The 25,198-nt window shown below is 40.3% G+C and overlaps 1 protein-coding gene across 1 annotated transcript; it reads right to left on the reverse strand.

Moving 5' to 3' along the window:
• Positions 1-1,465: 1,465 nt before the first annotated feature.
• Positions 1,466-24,444, reverse strand: slc1a3a (solute carrier family 1 member 3a). The gene is made up of 11 exons (XM_035166818.2): positions 24,316-24,444; positions 16,293-16,856; positions 15,618-15,881; positions 14,500-14,637; positions 7,727-7,931; positions 7,131-7,173; positions 6,127-6,392; positions 5,815-6,048; positions 4,881-5,075; positions 4,372-4,506; positions 1,466-3,419 (listed from the first exon to the last, which is right to left on the reverse strand). The coding sequence occupies exons 3-11, from the start codon at positions 15,799-15,801 to the stop codon at positions 3,212-3,214; spliced, it is 1,608 nt and encodes a 535-aa protein (XP_035022709.2). The 5' UTR covers positions 15,802-15,881; positions 16,293-16,856; positions 24,316-24,444; the 3' UTR covers positions 1,466-3,211.
• Positions 24,445-25,198: the final 754 nt, after the last annotated feature.

A 25,198-nucleotide genomic window follows, 5' to 3' on the forward strand; every position in this document is an offset into this window, starting at 1 on the left:
TGAGACTGTATCAGCTGTAGAACCACCTACGATGTACTGCACTTTAACTCAGGTCAGTGCATTTCAATTGTTTATGTGGAATCCATTTCACTGTTCAAATACTTACAGTGTATATAGCAGTTTTTTATTCCACTTATAGTGCATGCTACTTTTTATTACTTTACAGATGTCAAATCTTGATACCTTTGCTGCTTGCAAATTTCCCCGGTGTAGGATTATATCTTATCTTATCGTATCTTATCTTATCTTATCTTATCTTATCTTGTCTTATCTTGTCTTGTCTTGTCTTGTCTTGTCTTGTCTTGTCTTGTCTCAGACCAGACCTATTTCACCCTGGCACGTTACACCTTAATTTATAAGAGTTATCTTCTGTTGCATATACTCTATTATTGTATATGCTGTATTTTTTCACATTTTTATTCAGCTTTTCTATATATGTTGTATTATAATTCAAACATAGGACAAGATGGTAAATATCTATGTTTTTTAAAGTCTTCCACACTAGTTTGATGACAAGTTGCCAACCACCAGTAGATGTCAGAGATCACCAGTGGATGTTAGACAACCTCTACCCACCTCAGGCGGATCAGACCTGGGTGTGTCCCGACATATTTGATACTCTTACGAATATATTTCTTTAATTTCTATTTACTGTTATTGTCTTGGTCTGTTTGTATTTCTCTTCTTGGTTGGAGCGACTGTAACAAAACCCAAGTATTTCTGATTCTGATGAAACAGGCAATAAAATGACCACATATATCAATATAACTATAAGCTGACTTCTTTGCTGTTTCTTCATGTATACACAACAAATATTTTGTCCAATGATGTTGCAAAACTACTTGGCTAAATCAGCAACATATATTCAAAGCACCAAAGTAAAATGACTTGTTATGCACTATGACGCTATCATATAATTACTGTATTCTAACTACCTTCAGGCACTGCAGTTTAATCTATAATAATGCATAGACATGTTATCAATCCATCCATCCCTCCTTCACCAATAGCATACTGCTGGAGCCATGGTTGCTTGTCCATCACAGGGTTCATGAACTCATCATCTGCAAAGTAACTTTCTGTCAAGATGTCTTGCAGGAGAGCAAATCACTGTTTGACCTCAAGGTGTCAGCATTGTCATCAGTTAAAGGTGGCTGGCATTCTGAGTAAAAGTTCTCATTGGCCTGAAGGAACTGGACAGTGGAGAAGGGTTCCTTGTTTGAGGCCTCAGCTCCAGCACAAACAATCAGGATCGGTCGGGGAAGGAGACTGAGGATTGTTCAGTATCTGTGCATCACATCCCTCTGGGCAGCTATTAAAAATATGTGTAGTTCCCAGGCAGCTAATCCCTAAATCCTTTAAACATTAAAAAACAATTAACTTATACATCTTTCCTAGAGGCTTGGCTTTAGATTCCCAGATTACATATGTGGATGTTCATGATAAAATCACAAGCAAGCAACCACTGATTTCAGTATTTTATTGAAAAAAAAATCCATGCAAAATACAACTACAACTATAATTCACTTGTTTGTGTGTGTATGCACTCCAATGTCAAATCATGAGACAAACAGCCATATCAAGAAAAGACAACAGCATTTGTAAACAAAAGAACTATTAAATTTCCTCGAGTGTGTAGAAGAAAACATTTGGTCCTTTAAATCTTCCAGTTGTGAATGTATGAAAGGAACTAGAGCTGTATTGTTAGTTTGGTCACCAGGTTGTATATGAACATCTTTACATGTGCAATCCTCGGGTAACCTTTTACAATTGAAATCTACAATTAATGTACACTTTTATCTACATATCTCTATACAAGTACAGTATATTCAGAAGCATCCTCCTATAATGTCTATTTAAATGCTACATTTGAATTACTTCAATTACAAAACAGCACATATAAATTCAAGCTAAAACAAAGGGGAGAGAAATGAAATCCATGTTAAATCAATCAAGATAAGGGTTAGATTTAATACCTACGACTACGGGAAGCTGAATTGAGAATAGTCAAGGCTTTCCTATAATCGAGCAACATTTGAAAAATCTACATTCAATCTATTGACTACCATTTTAAAAATTCAATAAAAAGCTAATATTTCATAGTGACACTGTTTCAGCTAAATTATTTTTAGTCTTCTGTCCGCGTTAGAGGGTCTATAAAGAATTGACCCACAATCATAATGAGAAGTGATCAGACATACAATCTTTACCGTCTTTCCATTGAAAGAGCACACCATTATTGTGCAGGTTTTCTGTTTGGGTATGGGTGGGTGCGATTGAGTTAAAAGGTAGAAAAATTTGGATCATATTTTTGGTGGGTTTTTTTGGTTGAAGTTTAATGGCTTAAAATTCGGATTTGATGACAGTTAAAATTCTCAGCTGAGCAAATTCACACATTTTGACAAAGCTTAGAGATTTTGGTTCATGAGTTGTAATGATTGTAGTAATTTGTTTGAGAAATATGTGTTCGAAAAATCCAAAATAACGGTGTTGGTTACTTGCCCAATGGTATTTTCTGGTTTGGACAGTTCGGGGGACAAAAGTATGTGGGCCACAAGGTAAATTACATAATTTATCCAGTTGATCTCTATACACCAAAGAATAAGAAATAAAGCCACTGACGACTGTAAAGAAGTTTGTAGATACACAGCCCTTTCCCCCTAAAGATGTTGGCCTGCTCACTGCAGTGTATGTGCATGATATCCAACACTCAACAGAACGATTTTTATAACCAATTCACTTACATTCTCACACAACCCAAAAAGCAGCACCTGTAAAGCCAGAATAAAAGTTTCTATAAAGTTCAAGAATGGGATGTGATCCACTGTAGTGTTAAGACTCACAGCAACACTGACCTCTAGTGGGAGAGATTGGTCATCACAGTTCTGAGAGAAGTTGGATATGACATGCAGGCCACAGACCACCAGGCTCTAGTGAAGTTCATGTTTAATAGTAAGCAGCTGCCACCCCATGGCTGACACATGATGTACTCTTAGGAAGCATAGATCCTATAGTGTGACAGGAAGGACCCCCCCCCCCCACATTAGTGGAGCTCACTTGGCGGAATTATATCCTAGCTGTACATCGATTTAATTTGAACCCTCCAATCATGTGAGAGGAAGGTTTGCAAATCAAGAAGAGATTAGTTGAGGTTCAATGCAGGGGAAAGGTTTCATAAGAAAAGATGTAGCCCGGGACGAAAAGCTCGCCCCTACATCTTTGTCTCGCTGTCAGCAGGCCTCTCGTTCTCGTACTCGTTCTCCTGGCTGATGAGCTTGTACGGCTTCTTGTCGGCCTCCTCCACCACCGAGTTGCCCACCTCGGGGTCCTTGTTCTGCAGCTCGTGGCGAGAAAGGTGTTCCACTATGCCAGCACCGATTGAGTCTCCGAGGACATTGGTGGTGGTGCGCAATCGGTCCCTGAAGAAAGGCGGAGAACAGGTGAGAACAGGAGGTGAGAATTTACAAGAGAACACAAGACAAAATAAAAAGAAAAGGTGAAATGAGAGAGGCAAGACAAAACCAGCTATAACACTATGAAATAAGAGAGGACGAGATGAAACAAAACAAGAGACAACATGAGACAAAACAGGAAAAGACAAAACAAGAAAAGACAAAATAAGAGACAAGAGAAGACAAAACAAGAGACAAGAGAAGACAAATCAAGAGACAAGAGAAGACAAAACATGAGAAGAAGACAAAACAAGAGAAAAGAGAAGACAAAACATGAGACAAGAGAAGACAAATCAAGAGACGAGAAGACAAAACATGAGACAAGAGAAAACAAGAGAAGACAAACATGAGACAGAGAAGAGAAGAAGAGAAGACAAGAGACAGAAGACAAATCAAGGACAGAATAGAAGACAAACATGAGACAGAAGACAAATCAAGAGACAAGAGAAGACAAAACAAGAGAAAAGAGAAGACAAAAAATGAGACAAGAGAAGATGGTCAGAAAATTGGAGGCTCTTAGTGCTGCAGGCCATCCACGGCTCAGACAGTAGATGGGAGGAAGTGGGGCTTTGCACGGGGATCGGATGCCGACTGAATAAAAAACAGATGGATTGAGGGACATGGAATGTGAGGGGAGTGTCTCTGGAAGCTGTCCCCTAATCTACTCAAGAGCGTACATTGCACCAATTTGATCAATTAACCCCTGAACATACCACTGAGTGGAACGTAATTGAATTTATACGCCACTGTATTTGATTTCCTCGTAGTCTAACCCCCATCATTACTGTCGATGAATCAACTTTTTACAGTATATTCAGGGTGTTGTGGCTTCATTGGACACAAATCCCATTTATCTTTATTTAGATTTTATCGTTTTAAAGTGACGTTCTCAAAGATGTGATATATATCCAATACTTACAGGAACCAATCAACGGCAATGATGAGCGAGATGTCATCGGTGGGCAGGCCTACCGATGTGAGCACTATCACCATAGTAACCAGTCCTGCCTGAGGGATTCCAGCTGCTCCAATACTGGCTGCCGTGGCAGTGATGCTGATGGGAAAAAGGTGGTGCAAAGAAAGAAATTGAATAGTAATTAATTTACATTATGTTAAAAAAAATGTCCTTAGTTTGACCACTTGATTATTTTGTTTGTTGCTGCATTGAAGAGGGTCACTTAAATTCATTCCATTCCTCGGGCTGAAATACCATCCCTCATCTATCCCACAGGCAAATAAACTGACAGACTGGTGGTCACAAAACCATTTATTAAGCTGGAAACTGTGGTTTTGAGGCTTTGCTTGGCTTAAGTTTTCTTCCAAGCCATAATGAAAGACCTGTAATAGCAACATTCTCATGTTTGTCCCAAAACTTGGAGATGGCAAGATTCACAGAATAAAACACTAGATACTAAACAAGTTTCATACCTGATGGTGAGAATCTGTCCAAAGTTCAGGTCATAGTCGTTGACCTGGGCGATGAAGATGGCTGCCAGGGCTTCATACAGAGCTGTGCCATCCATGTTTATTGTAGCGCCGACAGGGAGCACGAAGCGAGTCACACGCTTGTCCACTTTGTTGTTTTCCTCCAGGCATTTAAAGGTGATGGGCAGAGTGGCTGAGCTGTGAGAGGACACAGGGAGGAAGAGGTCGGACAGAGAAAGTGTGAGAGAGATGATTTATTCAACTTGTTTATTATAAACTACAATGAGTGGCTGAACTGTTAACTCCACTCGGGAGGTTATGTTTATTTTTTTGTGGCTGTTTGTTTGTCTGTAAACAAGAATATACAAAAACTAATGAACGGATTACCACTAAATTTGGTTGATTATTATGGTACAGGGGGCGGATCCAGTTTAAAAAAAAATCTTTCTTTAATAATGAGATTTTCCTAGGGAATGATTCTTGGATCTTCGTTAATAAAAAATTGGCATATTTATTTAACTGATATCTACAAGTGTGTGTAATTTGGTTGCAGTTAAGGGGAATGTTGGGCCTTAGCGAAGGTGTGCGCTCTATTGAGTGCCAATATAGTTGTTATTGCTTTAACACTGACCAATAAATTAGGGTAAACAATATATAAATCATGCTTATCGCCCATGGTCATCAGGGCTGGCACACTGCTGATGTATGATACCATTCACTGTATACCAGACATGAATGGCTTGAAATTTGACAAAATTATTTTATTTTATTCCAAATTTGAAGAAAATTTATCATTACCGAGATATAAACAGGAATAAAGCAAGTTTATTTCTACAGCAACTTTCACATGTACAAAATCCAAAAAGTGATACACACCTATTAAAAGATACGCTATTGAAATCAAGCAAACTGTGCAACCTTTAACCCTCTCACGTACCTTGAGGATGTTCCCAGGGCAGTGATGAGCGCCTGCAACAGCCCTGCGATGAAAACGAAGGGGTTTTTCCTGGTGATGACGAAGTAGAGTGTTGGCAGGACCAAGATGGCGTGGATGGACAGTCCACAGATGACCGTCACTGTGTACATCCCCAGCTGGCCACCCATGGTTGTAATGTCATCCATCTCCACAATCTTACCGGCAATCAGGAACAAGATACCGATGGGGGCATACCTGAGGATTGATGAGGTGGTAATTCATCAGCGATTCATTCAACAGAATCTCTGCTCATTCATCCACCCATGCACTTACCACATGATAATGGCAACCAGCCTCATGATGGCTTCGTTGAGACAGTCGAAGAAGTCCTTCAGGGGCTGTCCCTTCTCCTTCATGCTGCTGATGATCAGACCGAAGCAGATGGAGAACACCACCAGGCCGAGGGCGTTGACTCCGTTTACCGACCCCGGCACCGGGATCATCTCCTCCCGGCTGACCTCGCTGCCGTTGAGTGTGAATAAAGTGTCATTCACCGTCATCTTCACATGGACCACTCTCTTGGCATACTTTGTCTTGAACTGGATTTTAAAAGAGAAACACATCGGGTTAAACAGCAGTTAACTCCGGGGGCAATAGCATTTCATATTTGCTTTTAATCAAGTGTAAGATTTGGGTTTCATGTTCATTGAAGAGTCTAATTTGAAGACAACTAGTTCAGTGTCAATTCTTTAGAATAAAATGCATGAATGGATCAAGGTTATTGTGAAGTGGATATAGATATTTTACATTAAAGATAATTTCAGAATATAGGTATTTGTTTGTGCTTTCCTATGTTGCCTTTACTAACTGGTACACAGACTTTCACAATACCACAGGAAACTGTCTGTCTACTTCAAATGTGGAACGAGGAAGTGAAAGTGGAACTGAGACCAGGGATGCAGTTAAAAATACAGGCGTGTCAGCTGTAAGCATGGGCAGACAGATTAGATTATCCCTGGTTACAACCCTTATTGTGGACCTATGAGCACAGATTGTGACGTGTAGTTGCAAGAATTGTGTTTTATATCATTGCAAATTTAATTTCTAATTTATTTAGTGTTATAAAGATCTATAAAAGGAAGCTGAAAGTTCACAGGAAGTATAAATACATACAGAAAAATATTCAATTGAAAGTATGCATGGAGAGACTTCAAATAATGCTAATTGAGAACTTGAATACGGGTGATGATATGCTAAAGAGAGAGTTCAGGAATAAAAGCATTTTATGTAACTGCAGGACAATGACTGAGAGAAGATAGAGGTGGAGAGAGACTGACCTGTTTGGTGCAAGCTTCCACGATGTTTGGAGGAAACATGTTCCTGAAAAACCAAAGAGGTTGGGATTAAGAAATCACAGCACTAAAACACTGAAAACTAAAAGGCCCATTGTCATTTAGAACATGTACTTCTTCAAATGTAACAGATCTAAACTATTCCTTCTCCCACTTTGACCACCTCCATGGGAGCGATCAATACCCAAAGTGACAATAAATGAGGGAATACTATTTTTGAGGACAGAATCACTGAGATACTAATGTGAGCATGTTTCGTCATTCAATAATAGAAAAAGCCTATTGACAATAAGTTAAGTTATTTGTATAGCACTTTTCCCAACAAAGTCCTAACAATAAAATAAATTAAATTACATAAAAGTACATTTTTAAAAAAGCCCAAAGATTAACTTTAAGATGAGATTTATTAGCAATAACAGATTTCTGATCTCAGCTGGTCAGTCATTGTCGAAAGCTTTAAAAGCCATCAATATCTTTAAATCAATGTGTGTGTGTGTGTGTGTGTGTGTGTGTGTGTGTGTGTGTGTGTGTGTGTGTGTGTGTGTGTGTGTGTGTGTGTGTGTGTGTGTGTCTGTGGGCACCTCATAAGATCCAGGAAGGCATCAGCCGGGCTGATCTGCTCTATCTGCGGCTGCTTGGTGAACTCATCCTTGGATCCTTTTCCAGGGTGGATGATGAGCACCACGACGATACCGATGAACACAGCAATGACAGTGGTGGTGGTGTAGTAGACCACCGCCCTCATGCCCATTTTACCTGAAGCACGGCTGTCCAGAGCAGCCATACCTAAAAAAAGGTAAATCAATATGTAAGCATTTATCCACATCCCAAAATCCTCAGAGGCCTGGCTCTTTATTCTCCACATGGTTCCTATAGAGGGAGCAGGAGTGCTATTAGCCTGTGGTGCTATAAGCAGCTCCACGTGGACACATGTAAACAAACCACATAACCAACCACAGAGCAGCTTATATGAATTGTTTTTACCAATGACCTGAATCAGCTTATCATGACTCGCATTAGAAAGTGTCACCCTAACAAACCCTTTTGTCAGTATATTTTATTTATTAAAATTATTATTGCTGTTATTTGTTATTGTGTACTATTGATTGGGATATAAGAATGCTTCAGTTTCCTCCAAGAGGCCTTGAAGATCTGCAGAAGTGTTTTTTTTACAAGAACTTAAACGCCCACTGCCCCATCTGTGCCTGTGGTCTTTTAAACGTTCCCCGATGTAATTATTTTGTTGACTTATTTCTTTATTCATTCCTTTTATGGTGGGATTTAATCGAAAAATTATTGCTTTAATGAGGGACTTTTTAAGGGGACTGTCGAAGCACTCATTGGGAGTGCTGTGATTTAACCCCAGCCTAACCCTAAATGAATAAAGTAACAAATCAGAATAGATAAAAAATAATCTAAGACTGAAAATAATCAAAAAACACTGCTTTGATATTGACATTCCTTGTTTTCACCAACATCTGTCCCCGAGAGAATACAGCTAGCCTGAGAAAAAGCTGCTGTGATTATCAGTGGAGCGCATCCATCTGGATTATCTGACGAGGTATCTGCGACAACAAAGAGCGGCAAGAAACATAATCTGACTCTGACCTTTACCGGCAGAAAAGCAACACCTTCTGTGCAGCATCCAGCCGCAGATCAAATGTACACAAATCTGTTTATATATTGTATATTCATATTTAATACAGATAATACATTCTAAATTATAGCTGCAGGGAAAAACTCTTTGGAAGCCAATGGTCTTTTTCAGTATTTTTCTATTTGATAATACAACAGAAACATACTGTGTGACATTAGTTTGTTGTGAACACAGAAACCAGCCGGAGGTGTCAGTTACAGATGAACAGTCTGACCACAGCTGACTATCTGTTTCACGGAGACAAGGATACAACAAAAATGAATCTGTGTTCTGAGAGGAAAACTGAACATACTGTGAGGGATATCAAGTCAAGGCCATAGCAGAGAAATTACAACACAGATTGATGTTTTATACAGAAACAAATGTGATGCAGCAAACCTGCTCCTGATCACACATTATTACACATAAAAATGTGGTTTAGTTTGTTTCTGGTCATTTTGCATTTCAGCACACATAACCTAAAATATGTGGTGATTTTTGCAGGCCACAAATCAGTTTGGTGCTGGATAAAAAAAATATTTTCGACACAGTTGATCCTCGTGTAAAAGCTGATAAACCACTGACTGTAAAGATTTATCCAAACCAGAGAGAAGTTCGAGGCAGTCAGAGCTCATCAGAGCCTGCGGCTGAATCTGTCCTCCGCAGCTCTAATAGCATTAAACAGACTTTGCAGGGATAATGGTGGTAAAAGAGAAATGCAACCATTCAGAGAGCTGGATTTGGAAAACAGAGAGGCTGCCTCAGTTGTGACAATCGTGACTGTGGAATTGCATTTTCACAGTGTCAGGTCCTATTATTGCTGTTTTCTTCATTCAGAGCTGTACAAGGCAAAGCAGGGCTTTGTGTGCGACAGGAGATCTATGTGTTCTTTTCACATGTGGCACTTTGGCACCGTGTGTACTAACGTGTGTGTGTGTGTGTGTGTGTGTGTATGGGTGGGTGTACCTAGTGGCCCTGCTTTGGCCCTCTCTCTCTGTTTCTCTTGTATCAACATGCCCAGGACTTGGGCTTTCATCCACCGTTCTTTCTGATCCTCTTCCTCCCCTCCTCATCCTTCCCTCCCTTATTGTCCTCCCTCAAATTCCACACCTCTCCTCTCTACTACCCCTTGTTTCAGGGTGCCCCCCCGAGTACCCCACCCACCCCCTGCTCTTCCTCCTCTCCCACCCCCACATCTTCCCTCCCTGCACTTTTTTTCCCCTGCACGCTGATCTTATATTGCTGCAATTCTCTTTCATTGCCTCCTCCTTTTCTCCCACCCCCCTTTCTTCTGCTCTCCTCTTATTCCCTTTCTTTCTGACAGCCCTGGGAAAACTTGTTGACTTTGTCAGCCCCGCACACACACAAACACACACACAGACACACAATGATCGCCGGCCTGTTGTCCAGGCAACAGCGGACGCAGCCGAACCAATTTCATTCTTTGAAAAGAACGAAAGGACCAACACTGAAGGGGAGCAGGGAGAATGACTTTCTTTCTCATATGGGGGAATGTTCATCAAACACAAAAGTACAAGCCTACTTTAGGGGGGGGGGAGTTGAATCACAGGACATTGTGGCAACTGCGAGAGGTCGGTCCCCAGAGCAATTAACATCCCCTGACACTGGGCAGAGATCGACTCCAAACTTCTAGCAGGACTTTATTTGAGGGCCTGCAGTCAGAAATCACCTTCTACATATCAGTTGATGGAGTTTGAAAGATTTTTACAGAGAATTAATATGGTTTGATAATCCACTTAAAAAATGTGTTGAAGTTGATTTGCTGCTTTTCTTTGTCTTGTATACTTAATGTGAATATCATTGGACTTTGATGAGGTGGTTGGACAAATAAAGCAACCCCAACATCTCATTTTGGAGTCTATATGTTGTAATCTACCCCTTTTCTTACTTTTTCGAGACAAACAATAAATAGATTTATCAAGAAAGGTCAGAAGTGGAAATTATTGCCAGTTGCAGCCCCACAAAGTTGTGGTATTACGTTTTTCTCTCATGCTAAATGGTCACATTAAATGGTAAAAATCTAACATGATAGCATTTGTGGACAACAGATACAAGAATAACTAAGTTCCGGCTTTAAACATTAAATTATTAGATTATTAGTTTTTTATTTATATGTTAAATTTATAAAATCATCAAAAATGGCAGCAGATTGACACAGAGCCAGAAACAGACATGGCTCTGAATAGTCCGAGACATTTTCCACCGAAATACCAGCAACTCCCTTTGCTCGGCCTCCCTCATGTTGGTGATTCTCCTCCCTCCTGTGCACCGGGCACTCTGCGCTTGGCACCGAGATACCAGAGAGATGCGAAAAGCGAGTTTCAGGGTGAGGATTTAACCCAAATGATCTAAGCACTGCTGCCAGAAGGGCCCATATATGTGATGACTATTCTGAAAAAAATGGTAAACTGTCATTTCAGTGAATAGCTGTTTTTCATACAATTTTTCTCTCACTTTAACAAAAGAAATAGTGTAAAAAAAAAAGTCTGACATACCAATGGTTTATGAGTCCAGTTTTGAAACTCTTACACCTTATTTTTTTATTTTCTCTTGTTACTTCCATTGCCCTAAGTTAAAGAGAATATATCACACTGCTCAAAATGTTATGTTATTTCTAAATCTATACAATTTCTGAAAATGAATTAGATACGGATACGTTTAAATAATGTTTTACTTATATATTTACCGTATATCCAAAATCATAGTATTTGATACATTCTTTAATTTAAACAAAGTATAATACTAGTGCTACCTGGATGACCTAATGCAGTAATTTAAAACCTCAAAAGAACTTTTACTTTATTTCACTTTTATTCTTTGACATCCCAGATGTTTTTTTCGTTACTCCTCATCCTGGTCTTCCCCTCGACTCCCTCCCACTCCTATACATTCAAGTCCCCTTCCAACGACCTCCTCTGTAATCATCCCCCTTTTGCTCTTTTACGACCCTCATCCCCTCTTCCTGTCCAGCCCCTTCTTGGCTCTATAAATACTCATGGATGCTCTGCTCTCATTATGACATTTCTCGAAACAATATAGATTATTTAGAAAGCATAAATCAAAAGGTTGGTTTGAAGTGGATATGTGAGTGAGCACATTTTAAACAAACGTGTTTATGGATGGGGGAAGATCAATCGGGAACCCTGCAGTTAATCTCAAGCCCATTCCTCATGATCCTTCATCCTCCATTCTTCTCCCTGTCTATCTGTCCACCAGACCATCTTTCCCTCAAGGCCTATACCTTCCAGGGTTCCTCTGCATGTTCTCAGATTTATAGATTCCCAGTTCATCCAAACTTTTAGACTCAAAGGCAAGTTTCTTTGAACTGGGACAGGCCATTTCACAAAGTGGCACAAATCGCTCTGGGGAGTGTGACAGTCCAGGGCCCACAGAAAAGAAGTCATATGAGCTTATATGTTATTCTCAATTTCATGCTCCAAGTCCATGCATGTAAACAAATCGCCGATTCTTTGTGAATCCAGGCTGTATGCTACAGTGATAGAAACATAGATGAACACACAGCGAAGTCTGTCAAAACAAGGTGTTCTCTTTATTCTGAAGTAACCTCAAGTTATTTTATTACTTTTAATGGGAGGTCATACAGTTTCAGCAGAAATCTGAAAAGTTTGAAGGATAAAATGGATTTTTAATATCATATAGGTCAAACTCTTTATTAACTAGAGGTCTGCAGCTGTGATGCAGGTGTCAACGATATTGTCATGTTACACATTGGCCTAAACACTTTTGTGATGAGAGATAGTCTTATGACTTTCAATCGATAAGCAAGTCTCAATTCGATGAAAATTTGAGTTAAACTGTGGGATAAAAACGAATTAATTTGATAAACAAAAATAACTTTTAGTCTTTTCTAAATTATAGAGTTGACATCAGCAACTTACGGTATGATGTTTTTGTCATCAGCGTTTTGGAGTCTTGTGTTGTCACAAACATCCGAACATTTACTCTGATTGCCTTCTATGTGCTGCTGCTATGTGCTGCTGCTATTCTCTTGGTAGTGGCCGGCTGCGTTTATGGTCAGTGCAAATAAAATCTGTTCAAACTAGTGTTGTTGCACTGAAAGTTAAAGAAATTTAAGGCATTTTATTGTTGTATGGGCGGTTTTCTCACACTGAAACTGCACAACTAAATTACTGGTTAATAATAAAAATGAATAAACAATTAAAAACATGATTTCCACTGCAGCACATTGATTCAAGTCGCTTTCTGAAGGATGGATGAAAGAACTTTGAAGTGGCTGCTTAAATTGAAATGACATGTAGGTGTGTGTTATCTGTCGTAATACAGTAGTTGACTCTATCTGGTGGAACGACAGCTTTCTAGCAGGCAACTTTGCATCTGATGACATGGAGACACACACACGAGGGAGAGAGAGGAGCTGGATGACTTCGTTACAGAACCTCTTTGTTGATTTCCACATGTTGTAGCTGCGGTCATGTGACATGATGTCAGAGGATGCTGATGTTACGCCCTGCCGCAGCACCGAGTAGGTTATTATCGGACAATGAGTGTCTGTCATCCCCTCAGGAGATTGGCCTCCTGGCCTGTCAATCACTGCTCAGCGACACCACATCTGCTCTCAGTATGATCCAATCCCACTCTTCACTCACTGCTGCTGATCACTGTTTGTGGACGCTCAGGTTCCATAACATAAATGCAGTGTTTTACTTCCACAACAAGTAGAGGCTCCTCTCGGTAACAAACCCATATAGGCCTTTGCCTCTGGAAGAAAAAATCCCTGCGCGTCTGACTGGGTCTAAGAATCGTACTAACGGTGGCGAATGAACTCTCTACTTCCCTGGATTAGAACTGAAAATGGCCCCGATACGTGTCCACAACATGTCCTGGAACTTCAAAGCAATCCAGACCACAAATTCTAAACGATTTATTCAATTGAAACACATTAAAGTTTGGACTGCGTCGCTCATGTTGTCAAGATGAAGACAATTAGTACAAGGCCAAAGCATGTGATTGAGACCAGCGCTGTAGGTTCAAAACATGTCTCTCTCTCTTTATCTCTGTGTCTCTCGCTCATGGTTATCCTAACCCCCGTCCACCGCTAGGCCCAAAACCAACAAACAGCATCGGCTGAACAAACAACCCAGTCTGCCACTCATGAAGTACACATTGGTCACAAACCACTGTCACTGTCACTGGTTCACACAGTGTGCACTCGTTTTACCTACAAAATATGTTACTGCAAACACACACAGACAGACACACACAGTCCCTCTTTTTCCACATGTGAAAACTGATGCCATGTTGAACACGAGAGAAATTGCTAGGGGGTTTGTGCTATCAGGAGATCAGGTAGAGTGTTGTGAGTTGTTGGATGTAAATTTAGAACAAAACACTGTCACACAGGCAGGATCTGAGATATGTGTGCTTATTTTAGACTTCTGAAGTCATTTTTAACTGAGTACTTGATGTTACACCAATGTGAGAGTACTGAGAACAAGCCTTGGGTGTCTGCAGCATTGTCAGCCCTATTCGTAAACCTGATGCGATATGATTATAGACATATGTCAGTTATGTGAGTGAAAAGGCTCAGGCTTATCGCGAAAAGTTGAAAAAAAAGCATATGTCTGTGAATTTAAAAATCCAGCTAAAAATAAACATAAGTAAGAGGTGACTTGACTGAATGAATGAACACAAGGCTGTCGAGTTTGGTGTCCATACCAGAAATGAGACTGGAAACCAGCAGGGGCAGCACCAGCATCTGAAGCATTCTCATCAGCAGCTCTCCAGGAAAAGAGAAGAACTTGACTTCGCGGTAAGTCATTTTATAAGGACGCAGAGCGAATCCCAGGATTATACCTGAAGAGAGGATCAGATACAGAGAAAGAGTCAAAACCTTGTTAAAACATTTCAAGCGACTAGAGCTTAGAGCTTAGAGCTAATTTAAAAAAATTGTATTTTGAGTATTTATGAGCGATTACCATGTTTATACTGACTAGTTTTGAAAGAACTCTGGAAAGCTGACACATCATCTTTGTATGATATGACTCACTTGCAGCTTCCTGAGCAGATAAATGTGTGGTGCAATAGGTGAAGTTTACAATCTTCCTGTCTTCACTTTTTGCATTTTAAATCATTTGAAAAAATTTGTCTGTGGATGTTCTCAGTCATCCAGCTTATTGCAAACCAACCATGCTGTTGGTTTTGTTGTGAGTCGTTGACCCACCTCGCCCCTGTGAGTCATGTGTCCTAAGGTGTGAATTGTAGTGAACCTTCCTGGGGATGGAAATATTTTCTCTTGCAGAAGTTCTTTCTTTCAGTTTCACTTTTGCCAGCCCTAAACCACCACCAGGCCCAGGTGGCTGCTCCAACAGCCTGAGGTGACGAGTAGCCTGAATTAAACAATCAATCAAATGAGTTTGCCGTGGCGCGGTGTAACTCTAGCTGGGCTGCAGATGTGCCGGCAGTGTGTGGGCCAGGCCCGCTTCCCACTGAGTAAGACTCAGAGGTTAATGGCAACAGGGCAAAGGTCGGCTACAGGGTCAGATTTGGGCCAGTCTCTTAAATTCATCTGGGTTTCCTTTGTTCTCTCATCTGGGGACTTTGTTTCTATTCTTCTCCTTCTTCCGTCCAGCTACAGGGGTGCTGGTCACACCAGATTGATGGATCATTCGAGCAAAGCTTTCAATAGTGGAGGGGGTGGCGTGGTGATAGATGGAGAGGAACAAAGTTTCTTCCTGTAACCTCCAGTTTTAAGTCAATTAAACTAACTAAACATTACCAGTGTGCAAACAGTGTGTTCAACGAAAGCAACTCTCCCCCCAAAATATGTCACTTACCAATAATGACAGCTGCAACAGTTAATAACACAAAGGCATTTCTGATGAAGAAGCCCTTCACATCATCCTTTGTGACGTTCTCCACTCTCTTCCTGGCCACCAGAGACCGGGACTGGATCCCATCCCGGATCCGATGCAGGCCGCTCCGGGTCCTCTGCGGGTTCTCCCCGTTGCTCTGAGTCATAGCTGCTGCAGGAACGTGAACCCCACCGAACGTCTTTCTCTCTGTCACACCTCTCTTTTGGTTCAGAGCTTACACGCTGCCTGATTGAGAGGGAAGGACGACAGATTGATTTAGATATCGGAACATTAAAAACCAATCAGACCATGCACTGCTCTTTGTATGTTCAGAAAGTGTCAAACTGCTCTTCTACACTTATCATATCTTACTTAACAGATTCAAATGTAGAAAATCTGCAGTAACAATCATGCCAAATTCTCCAAAAATACAATACAAAAACTGAGATAGTTCAACTTTTCTGTCCAAGAAATGGGCTCAGTGAATGATAAACACATGTGTTACAATGTTGAAAGCATGCAAACATTAACTCTCACTTACTACACGTATACAGTCTGGGTTACACTGATCCACACATGCACACACACGCAGTCACTGGTCAAATGGTAAAATGCATATAAAATGTTAAAACACTAAAATAGAAGTTGTTTCTGTACCTTTTAGACTTGAGCAATAACTTCCCTTGGAGTAAGGTCTCAGTGGTGGTCTAAATATAGTTTGTTTTTCTTTCTTTTTTCAGGGGAAAGCTCTGGTTTAGAGCGCGGTGAGTTGGGAGAGGGACAGGGGAGCTCTTTGGCTGTGAGCTGGCTGGTGTGAGCAACCAGCAGTGAGGAGAGAGAGAGAGAGAGAGGAGAGACAGAAGAGAGGGGAGGAGAAAGGAGAGGGGAGGAGAAAGGAGAGGAGGGAGCGGGGATGAGGGGAATAAGGGAGCCAGTGAGAGATTGGAGGTGGTGCCATAGTAAAAAGAAAAACCAGTGTAAGTCGGTCACAGTGTGGGCTTGTGGAGAGGTTAGGCGGAGACTTGAAAAAAAAAAAAAATGAAGGAAGGTAGAGAGAGAGGAAGGAAAGGGGGGGTCTTTTCAGACAGAGGGGAGCTTGAGGAATAATGAGCTTTCCAAGCAGGAAAAAGAGAAAGGACCTTCTTGTTTTCTTCTGTCCTCCTAGGCCGGCCTTTCAAATGGGGTTTTCACGCTTGATAAGTTCAGCCGGATTGAAGATTCCTGTGGAGAGTGAGTGAACAGAGAAATAAAAGTCCTTCATCCATCAAAACATATGGAGGTGGATTAGCAATTCATACAATTATTGTGGCACCGCTCCAACAGAATAACTCATCCATCAACATCACTTTACCATCTTTTGCTGCATTACACATTTACGCCATGCAAAGTCCACGTGTCCATCTTCTTAAAAAAAACTGCACAGTGTTTAGTTTATCGAGCTAAACACAGCAAGTAAATATTTGACAAGTGCCAAATGTCCAAGTGGCTGTGAATGAAACAATCTGTGTATACTGAGTCTGGATGTTTTTGGCAAACAAGCTGACTTAAACGCCACTGGGATGGTTAAAAAAAACAGGATAATGACTGCCTAAGCTTTAGCACGGCAGAGCAGTCAGAAAATAAAAAGGATGATCCAAACACAAGCAGGCGGGAGTTTAGTTTGGCAGCCTGATCCAGGAATTCACAGTCAAGGAAATGTGTGTGTGTGTGTGTGTGTGTGTGTGTGTGTGTGTGTGATGTGTGTGTGTGTGTGTGTGTGTGTGTGTGTGTGTGTGTGTGTGTGTAAATGTGCGTGTAAATGTGCGTGAACATGTCTGAGAGTAAATGAGAGAGGCAGAGATGAAGGCATCCTTTTCTGACTCATACCAAGGGAATCCACGTTTGGCAGAGATGTGGAGAAATTTTACAGCCCCCCTTCCTTTACACACACACATATACACACACACACACACACACACACACACACACACACACACACACACACACACACACACACACACACACACAAATGCATTTGCACGTTACATTACATGACCTCATAACCTCTGCCATGTTTCTTGTATACTGGTCAATAGCGGAGGAATTTTCAAGAATAACACAGCCAACATATTTTTAAGAGAAGGCGTTCTGAGCTCATTAACGGTAGCTGCACAGAGTTCCCTCAGAAAAAGGAAACTAAAACAGTTTTCGTTTCACAAAGAATTTGATTTCCCAGGGAATAATTCAAGGATCTTGATGGGGAAAAAAAGACATATTTAGAGGAGTGATATTGATGAGAATGTGCAATTTGGTGAAGCTTGACTGAATTTAACGGGAAGTTGGCCGTTGGTGGCGGTAAGAAGTTAGAACTCTACGGAGTGTCATTCTAGTTACTAAATGTGCTTTTTTAAATCTGTTTGGAGACAGAGTTTGCTGTGGATAAAGCAATTTTTACGACTCTGATCACAACAGAATCACTGCCCCCGCAAAACTCAAGCTCTTGATTTTTATTCCTTTAACTCCCATAACTGGAAACACCCCCGTTGATGTCTCCCACATGGGCGACTGTAAAAATCATTTTAGCTGCTGGCCTACTTATTCACATGAAGTATTTATGATCTCTATCCTTTGGGGGTCTACAGCTTTGGTTCAGACTGGGATATCTTAAATATCGGTGAGATGACATCAGTGTTCATAGTCCCAAAGGGATGAATCCTACTGACTTGGATGACAACCTCCACATTTCCTCTGGTGGAACAATGAGGTTCTGGAAATATCTCGTCAACTATTGAATGGATTGAGTTGAGATTTGATTCAGATATACAACATTCGTGTCAGGGTGCATTGTAATAACTTGATTTCTCAGTTTTTCATTCAGCAGCACCATGAGGAAAACGTTTGCATTGGTCCAGTAATTAAGTTTTAACTAATACCAATGACATTCCCATCATGAACCTTTTGCTAATACTGCTATTTGGCAAATGTTGTAATTTACTAATACTGACTAAAATTGTGACCTTGGTAAATATCCTCATTGAGAGCATGTTGACATTAGCATTTAGCACAATATGTCAGTCTCAGTGTTGGCAGGTCTGTGGCTGAGCTAAAGGAACAAACTGAGTTTAACGACTCCATCCGTTCCTTTAAATCATAGGAATTACCTCACTGGTCCGCTGACCTCCGCTGTCTCTCAAACAGGTGCCTGGGAAAGTCAATTTAACAGCTGGAGTTTTCTCCAAACAACAGAAAAAGAACTACTACAAATAAACTATAAATGAGAAAATAGTCTTATGTTAAAGTAAATAATTGTTCCAAAAACTATAAGGGTGTAAAACTTATGTAGATTGGAATTCAAACCAGAACTTAAATCTGAAACAAGCATGTGAGCACAAACTGCAGATCATGATGTTTGTAATCAAAGAGCGAATCCCATGCAGCTATTATTCACAATATGAAAGACCAAGACTATGAAAGACCAGCTCAGAGTTGTTGGTGGTATCACGTTTCCTCTCAGATTCTTGTATCACCATCATTAGCTCCGAACAAACAGGTAATTAATGTCTGAATTGCAGGGAGCACCGATCTGTATTGTGTCATGATCTTCCTCCTGTTGTGACCGTCCCTCGGGTCCATGAGCCAGTGAACAGATCCTCTCAACACCTCAGACTTTAGACTGAGTCACAGGCTTGTTGGTGCACAGGCCGACTATTATTGTCAGTGGTTGTCTGGTCAGGGCTGCAGATCCCAGCACAGCATTGGTGTTATGATATTTTATTTACACCAAGGAGAAGATGGTGGATATTAGTGTTGGACCAACCATCCTCTTCAAAGACTGTTGTTATCATAATGAACTGGCTCAGTATGTTGTTTGTATTGTATATTGTATTTTACATGTGATGATGTATTTTTAGAGTAAAAACAATATAACAATTTCATTCACTCCACAACAGAGAGTAACGTTACTGTGTAGAAAACAAGCTCTGCTACTACCATTCATTCACTGACGCACTGCTTTGACAACCGTGCTCTAATCTATTAACTTTTATTATCATGTGACTGGAAAAGAATCGGATTTTCATGGTAAGTAAATTCATTTTTCCAGCGTTCTAGCAGTGCTTCAATCATCAGCTCGTGGCCACAAGTCATCAAGTATTCTTGGAAAAGACCACATTGTTACGATGAGGCCAGTGTCTTTCATGGGACAGTAGCTCGACCACCATTCATGTGTGTGTGTAAATGAGAGGCGTTACAGGGGTGTTTTTCTTGTTATGGCTGAAATGCATTTAATAGTGCATAACTCCATCTCTGAGATGGCAAGAAAAATATTGAAAAACTCACAATGTTGAAGTAAATGAAAACAAATTCCTGGATCTGCCCCCTTATCCGTAGCTGCACCAAAATTGATGGGTTCTTTCCTGACTTAATTGTACCACATCCTGTGGTAATCCATCCAGTGGTTTTTGCATAATCTTGCTTATACATGTATAGTAAACATATACGTCAATTAATACCTGTAGTGTTGATTCTGCCTTTGTAGAGGTGGAATTTATTGCTAGACAGTTGTACTGGATTGTATTATATGATACAGATGTACCTGCTACTACTGGGTGTGTTGTTTGGTTGGTCCTCTGAAGAGTCAGCAACAAACTTCAACATCATGCTGCAGGATCTGTAATTATACCCATAATTACCATCTGCATGTTGTTTAGAGCCAATGTGAGATGTTTATTTCATTCCAGAGCAAACAGAGATGTAGAAACACTCACTGGCTCCTCTCACTATCTCAAAGGAACAAATAACATTTGTCACCTCACAGCTGGTACTCTGGTTTCCAGTCCATAGACATGCAGATTGGTTAGATGGAGACTGGTGTGAATGGTTTCTTGCTGTATGTTGCCGCTGCAATATGGGCTGTACAGGTTGTACCCTTCCTCTCACCCAATGTCAGCTGGGTTAGGCTTCAGCCCCCCCCACGACCCTCAAAAGTATCAGCGGTATAGTTAATAATCTCTAGCAAATCTTTGAAAGATGCAGAGAGAATGAATTAACACATGCAAGTACTGTAATCATAATCTGACTTCATCATCAGAGTACATGTGCATGTGTTTGTCTGATATGAACTTGTGTGAACATTTTAATGCTTGACCAACAGGCCAATGATTTGTCATTTTCTTGAACAGGATTTCAGATTCTCAAAGATTTCAGAAAGCTTCCAGAGAAATACTACAGATTCATTCATTGACATTGTGCATGTGTCACCACTACTGACACGGCCAAATCCCAGGCTTTCTCATCATCAAACCTCAGCTCATCTGGAAAGCCGTGAATGGGGACCTCACCATTCCTCACCCTCACCGCAATGACCCACATGGCTTCCATCACACATCAATCCCAACAAACAACAACAGACTCCTTGGTCTTTAGCAGGCAAAGCAGAAATGGAGAAAAAAAGAATCAGGAATCCTGCAATAAAACACACAGAAACAACAGAGGAACAGGTGAATGTGACACATTACCATGGTTGCTGGATGAAAAATGTGTCGCAATTAGTTTATTGTGTATTTGCAGTTGTGCTAATCACATTGTGGGGACGGAAATCTGTTCGTCATGGTGACTCACCTCCCGTTTGTGGACTTTCTAGCCAAGAGTTAGCTGCAAGGATTGATACCACACTCATGTCTGTATTGTGAGTACCACCATGCTGTGCTAGTTAGCTTAGCTTAGCAAAAGATTGGAAACAAGGAAACAAGGGGAAACACGTAGTCTAGCTTGATGATCGGTTCATTCATCAATGACCTCATTAGCCATGTGCTTTTAATACTATTACATGTTTTGTTGTGACTTGCTGTAAAAGGATTAAAGTGGGGTGGAGAAAATCCGGCTGAAAATGTGAAAAATGTGGGCTTCCTGTTTTGATTTTTTGTCACACCTCTTCAAATTGCATAAATATTTTAAGAAAATTGTTTAAGAGTGTTTTTGAAGAAAATGAAACGACCGATTTGGCAGTTTCGGCGCTTCATCCAGCTGCTTTTGTACAGTAGCTATGATGTCATCAGTAACCTATAGGCTGATATAACACGCAAACTTTCCCTCTCTCATACACACACATGCATTTCATACACAAATACACACAGGCCATTCCCTCAAAGTCAGCACCACGGAGGCTGTGTAACTGTAGCTGACCCGGGCTCCTCTAGTGGGCCAGTTGTTTCAGATGGGAGTGGTCCACTCCCAGAGGGGTGATGTATCCAGGACAGGTTATAAGATCTGTAGTCTACAGTGGCCCTCTTGGGACACACAGAACTGAGGCCACATTGTTCGCCGGCATCATTGTGCATAAGGGTTTCCCATGGATCAAATGTTGCAGACTCCAAACTCAGGGGTCTCAGCGCGCTCGTAGATGGGAGCAAAGGCTGCTCACACATCATTTCTCACTGCTCTCAATGAGGCCACACTGGACGTGGTCCCAGTGGTTTGTCGTGTGGAGATGGTGGGGTAGTGATGGGAGTACAGGCGAGTGAGGAGGGTACAAGGGAAGATGCTTGACACATGGATAAGGGCTGAACTCTGAGGAGCAAGAGAGCAAGTAAAGGCAGCAGAGGAGACAGAGGGAGTCTAGACACTCTGTAAAAGAGGCAGACTCAGCTTTACCACACAGGAAAACCAACTTCCCGTGCATGCAAACAAGGAACAAACACAAAATATAGACAAATAGGTAATTCATTGGATAAGAGCATTAAATAGACTGTGGACAAATTTTGATAATGTGGTGAAAACATTTGTACTATACTCCAGTACAGTTTTGAGGTACATTACTTTTTCAATTTTCTACTTGTATTTGTTCTCAGGCACTTTACTCTGCAGATACACATTCTGAATCCAATCCAATCCAATCCAATCCAATCCAATACAATACAATACAATACAATACAATACAATACAATACAATACATGAAATTATGATAGATTTAGCAACCCACAAGTATAAAGTTACAAATGATTACCAACTGCAACATATAAGATATGTTTCTACATCAATCTATCAACAGTCATAATCCCAAAATATAATTTGTAACTTTTATGTATATATTGCTTTTGGTACTTTGAACATATTTTTGAATCTAAAATGTTGATAAACACTTGATTTGTGATCAAATTTCCTTGTGACATAGTGATAAGATAATTACATAAATGACGTTAATAATACATTTTTTCTTGTTACATTTTTTTCATATTAATTGTCATAACGTAACACAAAAATGTTGTTGATGTGTTAATTAAACATCATAAAAATGCATCTCTGAATCAATGTCACCTAATTCGAGACTATAACATTAAAACTAAAGATTGTGTCCCAGCCCCGCTTGTTGTTTAAAGATATTATGTTTACAGTTCTGTGTTCTGTGTTTTCAGTTATCTATTGCACTAACTGTCCTGCTCCTAATGAGGGCAGCAACCGTGTACACTCAGCACATTGACTGGTTGTCAGGGAATGCATGTCGATGGTGCTATATCAAGATTTTAAAAAATGGCAGAGATTGCAATAAACTTACAAGATAATTAATTTCAGAGAACACAAGGGTTTGGTTCAAGGGTTGAGTTTCCCAAATAAACTGGGCCTCATGGTGCCAAGGGGAGTGACTGAAACCTGACCGTGTTTGTGTTAGAAGATCACAAAGATTAAAATATGACACCCTTTTTGAAAACTGGGCAGAAAGGACAATTTCTCTATAACTAAAAGATTAAAGTGTGTAATAACAATAGAATAATAATGAAAGGGAAGACAATGGCACGGAAGAGAGGCAGCTATTATCTCCCTTTATCCCAGCCTGGTTTCAGTCTCAGTCACCAGGTCTGAACAGGCAGCACTTATTTAACATTACGTTCAGCTTAGTATAATTAATGTTTAGCTCAAATGGGCGACGTGTGTGTAGAACCATGACAGCAAGGTGTCCTATTTATATCCTGAGTAAAATAATGCCATGTTTATGCAATGTGTTGTTAGATATTAAGTTTGTTGAAAGAAAAGAAAAGAAAAAAGCTGCTATATTTTATATAGATAAAATAAAAAAATTATATTTTTCATACTTTTTTTTTTTTTACATTTCAACTGTTCACTGTTTAAATGACTGATGAACATTAACTTAATTTATTTCTAAAAATCATTGCTGAGAAGATTGTGCCCTTCTTTTCACATACTTAATCTTGGTGAACTGTAATGCTGCAGAAGCTTCAGGATAAATTCATTAGCCCCATCTAGTGGTGGTAACTCTACACTGATATATAAAGAAACAACAAAAACAAAACAATAAACAGTTTTCACTGTAATAATTGATTTTCCTCACAGATGATTTGATAATTTGATAGTCTTTATGTTATGCCTAGCTGAGTTAAGAAAAGCTAACTCACTACTGAATGAGCTTCATATTCACCGTGCAGACTTTAGAACGGCATCGATCTTCTCATCTTACCCTCGGCAAGAAAAGCAAATAAGCACATTCCCCAAAATGTCAAACAATTTCTTCAATTTATTGTCTGGTTTGTACAGCAGCTGCTTTTTTAATCACATTCTTTGGTCCATGTTTATAAAAATATTTATTACGAATGCAATTATTTCCCATTTGCTGTCTCAAACTTTTATTGTAGCGGAAAAAAACAGTCAGTGCAGGTTTATGCTGAAATATTTGAATGTCCTACTCACCAGAATGTCTCTTGTAAGTGTTGATATTCCATATTCTATGAAACAGAATAAATAGTGGACTTAATATCCCTCACACAGGTTTATCAATAAGAATACTGATGACATAATTAGAACTTGAATGGTCACATGGCCTTGACATTAACCAAGAGGGATGTGTGGAGGGGGTTAAGGTGAGAATGTCGGCTGACAGATGGACACTAATCACCTGCACATGCTGCCAGGTTTAATCTGCAGAAACAAGATGGAGGCAAAGGGAGAAAGAGGAGTAAAGTGACTTGTAAATCTGAGGACTTCAAATTGACCAACACAATCACACTGGACAACTCCCACTGGCAGAGAATATATACTGTAGATAGTAGGAAAAATAAGGATGGAGTTTATGGACCATTTTCTGGAGGACTGGCCAGAGTCTGTGGACGTGTTTGACTCCGTCTGGATGGACACACTGGGTCTGTGCAGAGGAGCTGAACACTGGTCCATTTGTCTGAATCTTGTAGAGAAGCTGTGTCTGGATCTGCTGAGTCAGACGGATTTCTTACTGGAACACCGAGCTGTGTGCGTCAACCTGCTGGGCCCGCTGTTTGCTGATGACCCCTATGTGTGGATGTTCCTCCAAAACTGAAATGGACCGAAGATATTGTATTTATCTATGTTGTTAGATTTTTTTCTGCTCAAGCACTGTTCGACTTTGCTGCTTGGCAAGAATTTAGACATGAGGTAAATGCAAAGCTCGCCATCAAAACCAATGCATTTCATAGGGTGCAAAGTTTCCTCTTGGTTGTTTCAAATTGGCTTTATGGACATTTGAGAAGGGCAAGAGCACTGGCATCATATACCAACTCCTTTTTGTTTTTTGGGGGGGAAATGTAAACTGAAACACCTA

This window comes from Hippoglossus stenolepis, chromosome 9 (genome assembly GCF_022539355.2).
Source record: "Hippoglossus stenolepis isolate QCI-W04-F060 chromosome 9, HSTE1.2, whole genome shotgun sequence".
NCBI lineage: Eukaryota > Metazoa > Chordata > Actinopteri > Pleuronectiformes > Pleuronectidae > Hippoglossus > Hippoglossus stenolepis.